Source organism: Grampus griseus, assembly GCF_964374135.1.
Source record: "Grampus griseus genome assembly, chromosome: 3".
NCBI classification, from domain to species: Eukaryota; Metazoa; Chordata; class Mammalia; order Artiodactyla; family Delphinidae; genus Grampus; species Grampus griseus.
Genome location: NC_139019.1, coordinates 27,557,539 through 27,569,578, shown reverse-complemented (window position 1 = coordinate 27,569,578; position 12,040 = coordinate 27,557,539). Strand labels below are relative to the sequence as shown.

The window sequence follows — 12,040 nt, the reverse complement described above, 5'->3', positions numbered from 1 at the left end:
CAAAGCAGACATTATCAGTCAGGGTGCCCTGCACACCCAAACAGAATACCTTGACTACTTTCAAAGGTGTGGGTTGGACTTAGGGAAACCAAGAAAGATGATTCATTACCTCTGTCCATTAATAGTAGAGGATTGGGGGAACAAGGCTACCATCCTAGGCCTGAAGAAGTAAAAGAAGGAGCAGTTATCCTAAGAGACAGCACCTCCATTCCCCAAATCCAAGTGGAAGCCACAGCAATCTATAGCATCAGCTTCCCAGGGTTCCGAGCAGCTGCAGAAGGGATCTGGAATGGAAACAGAAAAAGTGTAACACAGGAGAAGATGAAATGAAAAGTCAATAAAATCGTAGTGGTTAGTATCCTAGCAAGCCAAGCTGGATGGTAGCTCTGGGTTTTGTCTTGAGAAAGGAAGAAAGCTAGCATTTATTGAGTACTGTTCCACTTACTACTGCTATATAACATATCAACCTAAATTTAGTACGGTAAAACAGCCGTCATTTTACTATGCTCCTGGTCAGAAATTTAGACAGGATGCAATGGAGATGGTGTGTCTTAGCTTCACAATGTTTGGCATCTCACCTAGGAAGACCTAGATGGCTAAGAATGACTCAGATGCCTGGGAGCTGGAGTCATCTGTAGGCTTCTGTGCTCAGATGACTGGCACCTGGGCTGGATGGCTCACTGGGGACTGTCAACTGGAGCACCTACACCTGGCCTCTCCAAGGGTGTAGGCTTCTTACCCCATGGCAGCAGAGGCTCCTGAGAGTGACAGATCCAAAAGAATCAGATAGAAGCTGCATGGTCTTTTATGACCTAGCCTCTGAATTCACACAACTTCGTTTCTGCATTCAGTCCCAGGCCAGGGTAACTAGACTCCGTGTCATGATGGAGTGATATCATGGTCACGTTGTAGAAGAGCATGCCAGATGAGAGATTATTGTTGCAGCCATCTTTGGAAAATACAACTTGTCATATTCACATTTACTAAGGCAATATGAACTGATAATTTTGAAACTTTCTGACAATAGTTGCAACAAACTATTTTCCAAGTTAATGGTAAAATTACACTAACCAGAATCCTCTTATTAGCCAGTGTTTTCAATGATTAAACTTTATCTTCCCTTCATGGATTATAGATTTTTAAATGTGGAAGACACTCCCAGAAATCAACTAGCTCAGCATCCTGCCCTTAACCAGTCTGAATGTCATTATTCTCATTTTCCTGCAGTTAGCCAAGTGATGGGTAGAAGGAAAAGTAGACACGAGAACCCAGGACCCTTGGATTTTATTTATTTAACCAGAATTTGATAAGGCATGAAATTATAGATTAAATTTTACCAAATGAACCCACAAGCATCAAAGTAGAGCCAGAAGCATCTGGCCAGGTATTGTGTTCCTATAACATGGGAGAAATCAATCTTCTGAGCTGGAGCCCCTCAGTGGAGGGTTTGGGCTTAGTTTTGTATGTGTCAAGTGAGAACTCAAGAGCTAGAAGAATAGAAGATTAGTGGTCACCACGACCGTTAATCCCAACAGAAAAACCCTGACACGTTGCTATTAATTTTCCTCCGTGCACTTGGCAGCATCTGCCTGGCCCGTCCATCCGTTCATCTGGCTGCTGGTCCAGCAGATCGACCCATGAAATGTTATTAACTTCTTGGCGGAGACTTTTTATAATGTTCTGTGCCCTCCTACTACTTCTGGAGTCAAGCCCTGAGTATGCTTATCTTTGCTATCCATGTGCAGAAACAAGGCTTTTGGGGGATGTTTCCAACCTCTGAGAGTCACCTGACAGTTGCCTTTTATTTTTGACATCAAGCATTTGCCAAACTACCCAAAGTTCTAATGAAACGTCTAAGAGCTAAGCTTTTTCTTCTTTCTCTTCTATGATGGCAGATACACGTCAGCTTTTCTGGCTTCAACCATTTTGGTCTCCACTCCACTCATATTGTCTAAGACTTCTCTGTAGGTGTTCATGTCTTTCCAGACAATGACTCACTCATTGTGCCATGAAAGTTTCTTTCATAATGTTGCTTCCAGCTGTTCGTAGTGCTTTATTTATATGACAAAAGAAAAAGAACACGTAGTCTATCAGTTGAGAAAGCCTGAGTGGTTGAAAGGTTACCTATCTCTTCACAAGAATAAAATAACATTAATTTAACAGTAAAATATTGTTGATTTATTTTAAAGGCTTCACTTACTGTTCTGCAACTCCCTCTGACATTTTTAAATGGCGAGATGCAGTGTCCGGCACCTGAGTATGCAGCCAGCCCGGGAGACTGGAGGAGTCCACGTGAGGGAGTGTGAGGCAGTAGGTGGTAGAGGAGCCGCCCCAGTTCGGGTCCTGCCAGCCTTGTGGTTGTGGGGAAGCCCCTCCAGGTCGTGGGTGCTAAAGTGAGGAGGTGACTAGCTTATTGGTGCACTCGTGACCTTTCCAATTCTGGGCTTCACCAGTAAGCCTACTTGAGGCCTGGATGCCCTGAGAGCTCAGGGCGCTCCCCTCCGTGCAGACTGATGGCTCCATCCCCAGGGCCTCCGTCTTCAGTCTTCTCACCCAGCCTTGCACATTTCTCATGGAAAGAAGCATTAGCCCTCTCCGGAGAGCTGATGACTCTCTTTCCCACTGCCCTTTACCTCCTAGTCTGTGGGGTTCTGGCCACTCCTCTGCGTTCTCTTGCTAATGATATCCTAGCTGCTAGCAAAGCCACTGGTCCTTTGTTTTCCCTTCTCAACCTATGTGACTTCATTGTGCCTCCGTTTCCTCATCTAATAGCAGTAATGACAGTGTTGACTTCATTGAGTCGTTGTGAAGTTTCAGTCATTATATATCATGGTGGATAATAGGTACTACATTACACACACACACACACACACACACACACACACACACACTTACATATGTATATATATTTGTCTGGGACATATATAGGTAGTCACACACACACATACACAATTTTGAATAGTGCCCTGGGCAAGGCAAGCACCACATGTGTTAACTATTGTTATATATCCAAAGTCACATCCAGCCCACACACGGGAACCCGATTTCAGAAAGCAGCAGTATTATCAATCCCTGCTATCAAAACCCTCTACTTTAAAAAACATCACCTCTCAAACTTCACAACATTATTTTGAATTTGATTCCTGTCTTTCAGAGTTTATAAACAACTAATATAAAGCTCCCAACTCCTCCATTCCTTCATTAAAATAGTAATGTATGATTGTGTTATAACAACTGGTGATGGTATCTGCTTTCACTATATAAATCTCACCTTGTTTTTTTTCTGTTTTTTTTTTTTTTTGGCATATGTGTGTTAGTCTTGTCTCCACAGCTAGATTGTAATCTTTATATTAGACTATATATTAATCTGCCTATATTATCCGTGGTCCTTCCTAAGCAAGATCTTTTCCACCCATTGCCTCCTGCAGCATGAGTAGAGAGAATAAGAGGTCCCCATTCCTCACCCCTATGTTAAAACCAAATACTTTATGGACAACCTTCCCATCAGCTGTAGGCATGACCAGGGGCCTCACCTGACACTGAGAATGTAGGCTCGGGATTTAATATGTGTGAACCGTTCTGCCCGACCCCCAGGTATACGCCGCCAGACTGCCCATTGCATGAAGAAGGGTCGCGGGATGGTGAAAGCTACGTTCTGTGACCCAGAAACACAACCCAATGGGAGACAGAAGAAGTGTCGTGAAAAGGATTGTCCACCCAGGTAAGTGTCGGTAACAGCTGGAGATCTGTGTGTCTACCTGCAGTGGTGGCTGGTTTAACAGTAATCCAGGGCTCCGTGCTGCAAGAGGGCTGTGTGGCTTTGTTATTAGAATAATTACGGGAAAGCTGTCACAGGTTCCTGTGGCTATGCTGTTGGAACCTGTGACAAGCTGTGAAGGGGACATTTTCTCCCCAGAGAGCAGTACTTCTTAGAAAGCTTGTGTGATCTGTGTTTAATTATTTGGTAAGACTTAAGTCCCAAAGCGCTGTTGAAGAGAATGGTATGTAAATCATCCAAAAATTCTTTAGCTAATTGGGCTTGGCTCTTCCAAGAACACTTACCAACCAGTGCCACAGAAGCTTCTAGATAACATGCTGACACGTTCAGGTCGCTGCCTGGAAGAGAGGACTCACAGACCAGGCTTTCTCCACCTCAGCACTGCTGCATTTGGGGCTGGATAATTCTTTGTTGTAGGAGGCTGTCCTGTGCATTGCAGAATGTTTAGCAACATCCCTGGCCTGTGTCTATTTAGATGTTTGTAGCACTCCATCTTCCCCACCCAGGTTGTGACAACCATAAATGTCTCCAAACATTTTTTGCTAAATGTCTCCTGGGGGCACAATCACCCTTGGTTGAGAACCACTGTTATACAGGTATTCACTTGCTCCTAATCGTATTGGTTCAAGATTCTAGAAGGTAGCTGGGATGTTAGCTGGGGAAGAGGAAGAAAGAGAGAGACAGAGAGAGAGATAAAGGAAATAGAGAGGAAAGGAAAGAAAGAATTAATTCTGGGGAGTGTCTTCATTCTCTCTTGTCCTTAAACAGGATGTAGTTCGGTTGCAGATTCCATCAGGCATTCATTCCAGTCCCAAGAAGACATATTAAGAAGAGTTTAGTTTAACAGGAGGGAGCCAGTTGGCATAATCAATCTACCAAGTGACAGGCTGAATTCTAAAGAAGAGCTGGAAGAATGGGATAAAGGCCAGAGAACTAGGTCAAAAAGAAGTGTCTAGACAAGTCAGTTAAGTCAAACAGTGTCAGTCTCTTATAAGCCCGAACAGCGAGGTCCCAGAGGCCAGGGAGTTCTCATCTCAGAGTCAGATTGATTCTCTGTCCAGTTCTGTGGTTTCTTCCAGGTACAAAGTGGGCTGTGAGGTCCAGAGCTGGACCCCACCTCCACTGAGGCAGAACAGAGCTGCTGCTCTTCCCTGTAACTCTCTTGCTGGGAAGAACTAGGGACTTGAGCACAGGATTTGGCCTCTCTAGGTTTTGTATGTAATTGCAGTTTCTATAAATCCTTCTTAGGGAAAAACGAGCCAGGAAAGAGGAAGGTTTCCTATCGCTAGCCTTATCTAATCAATAGCCTATCACGCCGCAGAGCTTATGGGCTTCCAGCATACTTATTCTCCCTCAGAGTTAACGACTGTCATGTCACTTCATTTCGCCCTCACTAGCTGACTACCAGTACATACACACCTGGGATTCTCACCTCACTTTTCAAATCCACCCTCCCTGGTGAGTGGCTACCTTTTTAAAACCACAGCTGTTTATTTCTTGAAGCTAATTTTATCCCTGGGGTTCAGGTTCTTATTTTTATTATTTCACTTAGTGTGCCTGGGCCTTAATATTACCCGCAAATATTTGTTCAGCATTCATTATTTTCCATGAGAGATACGACAGTGATAATAACCATGTAACAGTTACCATTTACTGAGCACTGTGATATTGTGATATAATAAGAGATATGGGGCTTCCCTGGTGGCGCAGTGGTTGAGAGTCCGCCTGCCGATGCAGGGGACACGGGTTCGTGCCCCGATTCGGGAAGATCCCACATGCCGCGGAGCGGCTGGGCCCGTGAGCCATGGCCGCTGAGCCTGTGCGTCCGGAGCCTGTGCTCCGCAACGGGAGAGGCCACAACGGTGAGAGGCCCGCATAAAGCAAAAATAAATAAATAAATAAGAGATATGTGTCTGGATACCTGGTTCCAGGCAGAGCTCCAAATATTCAAGGCTAACTAGCTCTAAGCCTGCAGCAGGTCGACATACAGCAGACTCCTCAAAGAGGCATGCACCTCACCCCCTACTCAGTCTGTGTCTGAGGAGAAGCAAGCACTCTGCTAGGCCTGGTGGGCACCAGAAGGTTTTGATGTGGGCACTAACCAGCTGGGACCAAGGTAGAGCTGGGGATATTAGCCGTGTCCATAAAAGCAACATGGTCAAAGAAGACTGGATTGAAGATTGTAGCAGCTCTCTATTTTAGAAGAGACATCAATCAGTATCTGACATTTTCTTATTCACCTGTAGCTAAAATCTTGGCTTCACTATTTTCAGAATTCAGTTGCCATAGGGTGGTTATCTTTACGTACCTCTGCACTCTAATTACAGAACTTTCTAGTTGAAGGTGACTCTATAATAAGATACAACCAGTGCTAGGGACTTCCCTGGTGGCGCAGTGGTTAAGAAGCCGCCTGCCAATGAAGGGTACACAGGTTCGAGCCCTGGTCCGGGAAGATCCCCCATGCTGCGGAGCAACTAAGCCCTTGCGCCACAACTGCTGAAGCCCATGTGCCTAGAGCCCATGCTCCGCAGCAAGAGAATCCACCACAATGAGAAGCCCATGCACTGCAACGAAGAGTAGCCCCCGTTCGCTGCAACTGGAGAAAGCCCACGCACAACAGTGAAGACCCAATGCAGCCAAAAATAAATAAATAAATAAATTTATTTAAAAAAAAAAAAAAAGATACAACCAGGGCTAGAAGGAGACAGATACTGGGGCAAGAGTCCAGAGGCTGGCAGACAGGAGATGAGCTGAGGCTGAAGCCTGGTAGACACAGAGGAGGAGTCTTGATAGAGGAATTCTTAAATGATACAGGCTGAGCTCTGGGGACTTGAAGTTGGCCCTGAGTGTAGTCATACGGTGGCCAAAAAGTAGCCCCCAAGATATCCACATCCTGGTCCCTAGAACCTGCAAGTGCTACCTTATTTAGAAAAAGAGTCTTTGCATGTGTGATTAAGTTAAAGGGTCTTGAAATGAGATTATGCTGGATTACCCACTTGGGCCCTAAATTCCATCACAGTGTCCTTATAGGAGAGTCAGAGGGAAATTTCCCTCTCTCTCTCTCTCTCTCTCTCTCTCTCTCTCTCCCTCCCTCTCTCACACACACACACACACACACACACACACACACACACACACACACACTTCTGTGTTACACATAATTCATACTAAAACCACAGTGTCCATTTTTTGGGTAGGAAAATTTAAAGATAAACAATCAAATCCATTTATTTGGTATCATAACACCAGTGGTTTCTAATCCTGACTTCATATGAAAGTCATCGAAGAACTCTTAAAAAACACTGATACCTTGGCCCTATGCCCAAGAGATTCTGGTCATCCAATATAGCAATGGGGCCTGAACACTGATAACTTTTTTAAAGCTCTCCAGGTGATGGTACAGTGAGAATCACTGATAGAGCCCCAGTCCTTAGGACTTTTACAAAGTAACTGGAATGATAAGATTGACTAATTATAGGGACTAACGAACAATCCAAAACAATGCATGATCAATTATCCAATTGTACGTTAGGTTTGACAGGTGTCATGGAATTTTGGGCAAGAGAAAAATCAATGGCAAAAATGGAAGACGTCATATTAAGTTGTTCTTGATTCTATGCTGATGAAACCAGAAAGGTTGTCTTATTGGGGGTGAATAAATGGGTGCGCTTGGCCTTTTGTCCTGCTGAGTTCTTTGTGTGTTATATTGTCCTTCTCATCAATCACTCAGAGCATGTAAACAGTCTTCTGTTATAAATCTCCTAGAAGAGGTGTGGTTATGGCAGACACTGAAAACAATGAGATGGACAACAGAGAACAATTTGGCAATAACTCCTGAGTCCTGGGCCTGGAAAATAAAGAGGATGGGTTTCACTTTAAACTAGGGACAAACATATGCAAGATGTCCCCAGGAGACTGTGGAGGAAATTTCAGAAAGAGAAACAAGGAAGTCTGTTATCACCTTGCGGTGACATAGCAGAAAGCCTTGTAGCAAGTAACTAGATAAATTAGACTTTCAGTCAGCTCACATTAAGGCCCTTCCAGAATGACATTTGATCTATTCGATAGTGTGTCTGGCCTCCCTTAGAAATGTCAGAGGTAAGACAGAGTAATTAGAATAATAGAGTGGGCATTTATTTGGTGTCATATCATATGGTTCCAATATTAGCTCTTTATCCACACCAGATGTCCAGATGTTAAACACCAAAGAATAAATAAGTAATCTTACTTATTAACTGAAGAGTATAACAGACTTGAGGAACAGTTTCTTCTAATATTTTTAACCAGAGATTAAAAGTATAAGAATCAGGGCTTCCCTGGTGGCGCAGTGGTTGAGAGTCCGCCTGCCGATGCAGGGGACGCGGGTTCGTGCCCCGGTCCGGGAAGATCCCACATGCCGCGGAGCGGCTGGGCCGGTGAGCCATGGCCACTGAGCCCGTGCGTCCGGAGCCTGTGCTCCACAACGGGAGAGGCCACAACAGTGGGAGGCCTGCGTACCGCAAAAAAAAAAAAAAAAAAAAAGTATAAGAATCAAAGAAGTTCTACCTAAATAAATCCAATATTTTGTAAACATAAGTAATAGCACAAAGTTTAATCTTCTTCAAAATTCAATACTCTCTCAAGGTCAGGAGGTTTCCTTAAAATCAGGAATGAAGGAATTCACATGCTGTACTGTTTTCCCATGAAAAACAAATATTCCATTTTATTCCTGCATAGAGGGATGAATAAGCAGACCATATGTCTATAGCAACGGTGGACCCAAACCACACTGGGTCAAGACACCTGTTCTGTATTTTGTGTTAAGGAAGATTTGCACAATGATGGGGAAGGAAGAAAAGAGGGGACTCCAAAAAGGGCTCCTCGCCACTTTCAAAAGCAACTTCTGTGAAACCACTGGGCCCACATCCCAGAATCTTGAGCCAATCTTCCATGATAACAGGTAGAGGAAGAGCACACCTCTTCATTTTTCCATGGAGAATCCAGAATATTAATTTAGCCAACAGTTTCAACTATTCAACTCATCAAGAACAGCTGACAAAAAACGAAATTATTTCATAAGTTTCTTGTTTTTCTACTCCTTTCTTATTACAGGGATCAGTGAGAATGTTAACAGGTAGACTGAAGGAGATGGGGGAGGGGTGTCAATGAAGGCCATGCCCCTGATTGATCATCTCCTAAATAATGGAAAATTAGTAAGTGTTTAAGTACCTGCTTCACACTGAAATAGAAAAACATTCAATTAGGAGCCAGGAGACTTAGATTCTGATTGGATTCTTTTAGTCAAAAGCAGAAGTCCAAATAACAATAATTACAAATGACTGAGTTTGTATTATGTCAGACTCTGTACTATGCACTGTACATAAACTGCTGTTTCGTTGCATCCACATCACTCATCTAAAGTCAGTGTCGTTACATCCATTTAACAGATGTGGAGAGTAAGGCCTAAACTTTCCTGAGGTTGCACAACAGAAAACTGGACCTCAGTTTTCTTGACTGAAAAGAGAGGGTTTTTTTTTTTTCTTTTTTCCATTTACAGACATTATGACTTAGCATCTACTTATGCCAAGTAGTCTGCTGGCTTCCGGAGCTGTGATTGAACAAGCTAGCCGTGGCCCTGTCCGCAGAGCTCCCTCTGCTGGGCTGGAGCATCTTCAGGGACCTCCCAGTTCTGTAACCAGAGCGTCTGCTCCCAGTTTCTTGCCAGTGGCTGAACTGAATGTGTGTCTCCTCTGGGTGACCTTCTCTGACATGTCCATGTGTGTCTGCAGGTGGTGGGCAGGGGAGTGGGAAGCATGTTCGGCGACATGTGGGCCCCACGGAGAGAAGAAGCGAACAGTTCTGTGCATCCAGACCATGGGCTCTGATGAGCAGCAGGCTCTCCCGGCTCAAGACTGCCAGCACCTGCTGAAGCCCAAGACCCTCACCTCCTGCAACAGAGACATCTTGTGTCCATCGGACTGGACAGTGGGCAACTGGAGTCAGGTGAGCTCAGGGGTCAAAAGGAAGGCCAGCGTTACTCATGCTCCATCAGCCCCCCACCCAGTCCTCTTTATTAACTAATCCAGAGTGACCCGGGGTAAAAGCGCACGATGGCCAGCGTTTATAACCTCTGACCTACTTCCTGCATTTCCCACCTCCCAGTATCCTATCGTGCTTGTTTTCCGTTCTCACGGGATCTTCCTCTCACCTGCCCAGTGGTCAGATACCCGCCAGACATGAGCTGGATCTTGCTCGCTCAGACTCATGACAGATAATTGAAAAACCCTCAGGATTTTTGCTGGCCCGTTATTAAACCATCGGTAGCAAATCAGGGCTCCCCCACCTACCCCAAGAGTTGGTTTGTCAAACATTTACTGGTAGTTATGCTTCATACTAAAAAACCAAAGGTGGGTCACTCTACTTGGCATGATAGACAGTAAGTTTACTTGAAGAAGCCCCTCACATCATCCGTCTATTCAATCCTGATCAAGGTTTAGGACATGTAATAGTATTAGCCACATAAATTCAAATAGTGTTGCATTTCCCCAAGATTAATCTGATCTAATTCTCTGCACATAATTAGAAATTCATGGGCTAGGAGGTCACGAAAGACTCCCAGGCTTTAATTTTCTTTGGGTCACCATGGGACCCGGAACTATCAGGCCTTGTGCTCCCAGAGTCTGTAGTAGAAGTAGACCTCTGCTTTCTCCAAGGGTGCTGGAGTCTCCAGGGGCCTTGCTCTGCTTCCCTATGCATATTTCAGTCAGTTACCTAAGGAATGACTAGAAAATAAATGATTTTGTAAAACCAACAGGCCAGAATTTATCCATGGATGCTGACTTCTTATGAGCTTCCTTGGGAAGCCACATGGTCTCCACAGTAATGCTACCATTGACCAGAGTCTTAGGAATTCCTCTTAGACTCACCTTCAGAGAAATGGAGAATATTTGATTCAGGAGAATGCCACAAAAAGTTGATTAGAATTAAGTCTGATGGACAAAGGAGTAATCTGATCCATTTGGATAAAACCTTTGTGTTTAAAGTGATACTTGATTATAAATAAATGCAATTGCTTTTCATAGTTTATAAAGTATTATCTAAAGAAGAATTCAAAATTTTGTATAAGCAAAGGTTCCATTTCTGAAGATAACTATTTGAAAGCGGAAAACACTCATTTGAATACAGCCATTTTGATTACCTTATTTCCAAAACTATTTCATTCGCTCAGAGTCACAGTTTAGGTTTATTTAGTTTCTAATTCTGTACAGAATATTCTCTGGAGCACCTGGGTGAAAATAAAAAAGATATGGTCCCTTTATTGTAAGAACTTATCAAATGGGAGAGCTAAGACCCCAAGAAAGAAAAGACAAAGTTATACATGTAAAGAAAACATACCTACAACCTAATACAGGCGTGTTACTGATGCATGTGCACACGTCAGTAATAGGCCAGAATATACCCCCCTGCTGTTCCTGGAAGGTACAGTCACAGCCTGTGGCTGGCCTGACCTATTAGTCCACTGCCAACCTCGATTGCCGTAAATTACAGTGTTGTCAAAATAAGGCTGAATGGGGTATTGTGACTGGTCCATTAAATCTGTTTACCCAAAGTGCGTTAGCTGTATCCAAAGCAGTTAATAATTTCTGTCGTGTAGACTTTACTAATTCCCAGAATCTTCATGTATTTTCAAAGGACTGCAATTCACATTTGGCTGAGGGATTCTCTTCCTTGTGTTTGTGTTTCTGGGGAGCAAAATGATGTGCCTAACTGGAGAACAAGGGCCTGAAAAGCTGGCACGATGTGACAAGTACTCAAGTCTGTTATTCCAAATAGAGGCCACTGCATAGTATAGTGGCAGCAGACATGGAATACAGTTTCCAGCGTCCACAGAGAGGCTGAACCGCTGCCTTCATTCAAGAGATGTTGTCAAGAGAGGTGCTTTTAGTTAAATCAGCATCAAAATATTCATTGAATGGGTCTTCCTTTCTTCCCTTTGCTGTCTTGCTAATGTCTGTACACATTAGCCCTCTAATGAGCTTTGCTGAAATATGCTGAATGTCTTTGACATTCTATGCTGGGATACTTTTTTAAGAGATGATATAGTGATTCTTGCTACACATAGTATTTATGGTCTGGATTTTGTCTTGAGATCAACATTAATTGATGAAAAGTAGTGTTCCAGCAATACCTGATCACTTGGTCTGTACTGGGCTATTTGGGTCACTCTGGATGAGTCTAAAGCTATCACATAACTGGGTCAAAAGACTCAAGAACTGTGAGGCT

The 12,040-nt window shown here is 43.7% G+C and overlaps 1 protein-coding gene across 3 annotated transcripts in view; it reads left to right on the top strand.

Annotated features, from left to right (window-relative positions):
- The window catches only part of ADAMTS12 (ADAM metallopeptidase with thrombospondin type 1 motif 12), a 382,005-nt gene that overhangs the window by 295,293 nt on the left and 74,672 nt on the right, over positions 1–12,040 (top strand). For all 3 annotated transcript variants that reach the window (XM_082652277.1, XM_082652278.1, XM_082652276.1), the window contains 2 exons: positions 3,595–3,721; positions 9,547–9,760. In XM_082652277.1, coding sequence (XP_082508403.1) covers positions 3,595–3,721; positions 9,547–9,760 — 341 coding nt within the window. The remainder of the gene's footprint in view (positions 1–3,594; positions 3,722–9,546; positions 9,761–12,040) is intronic.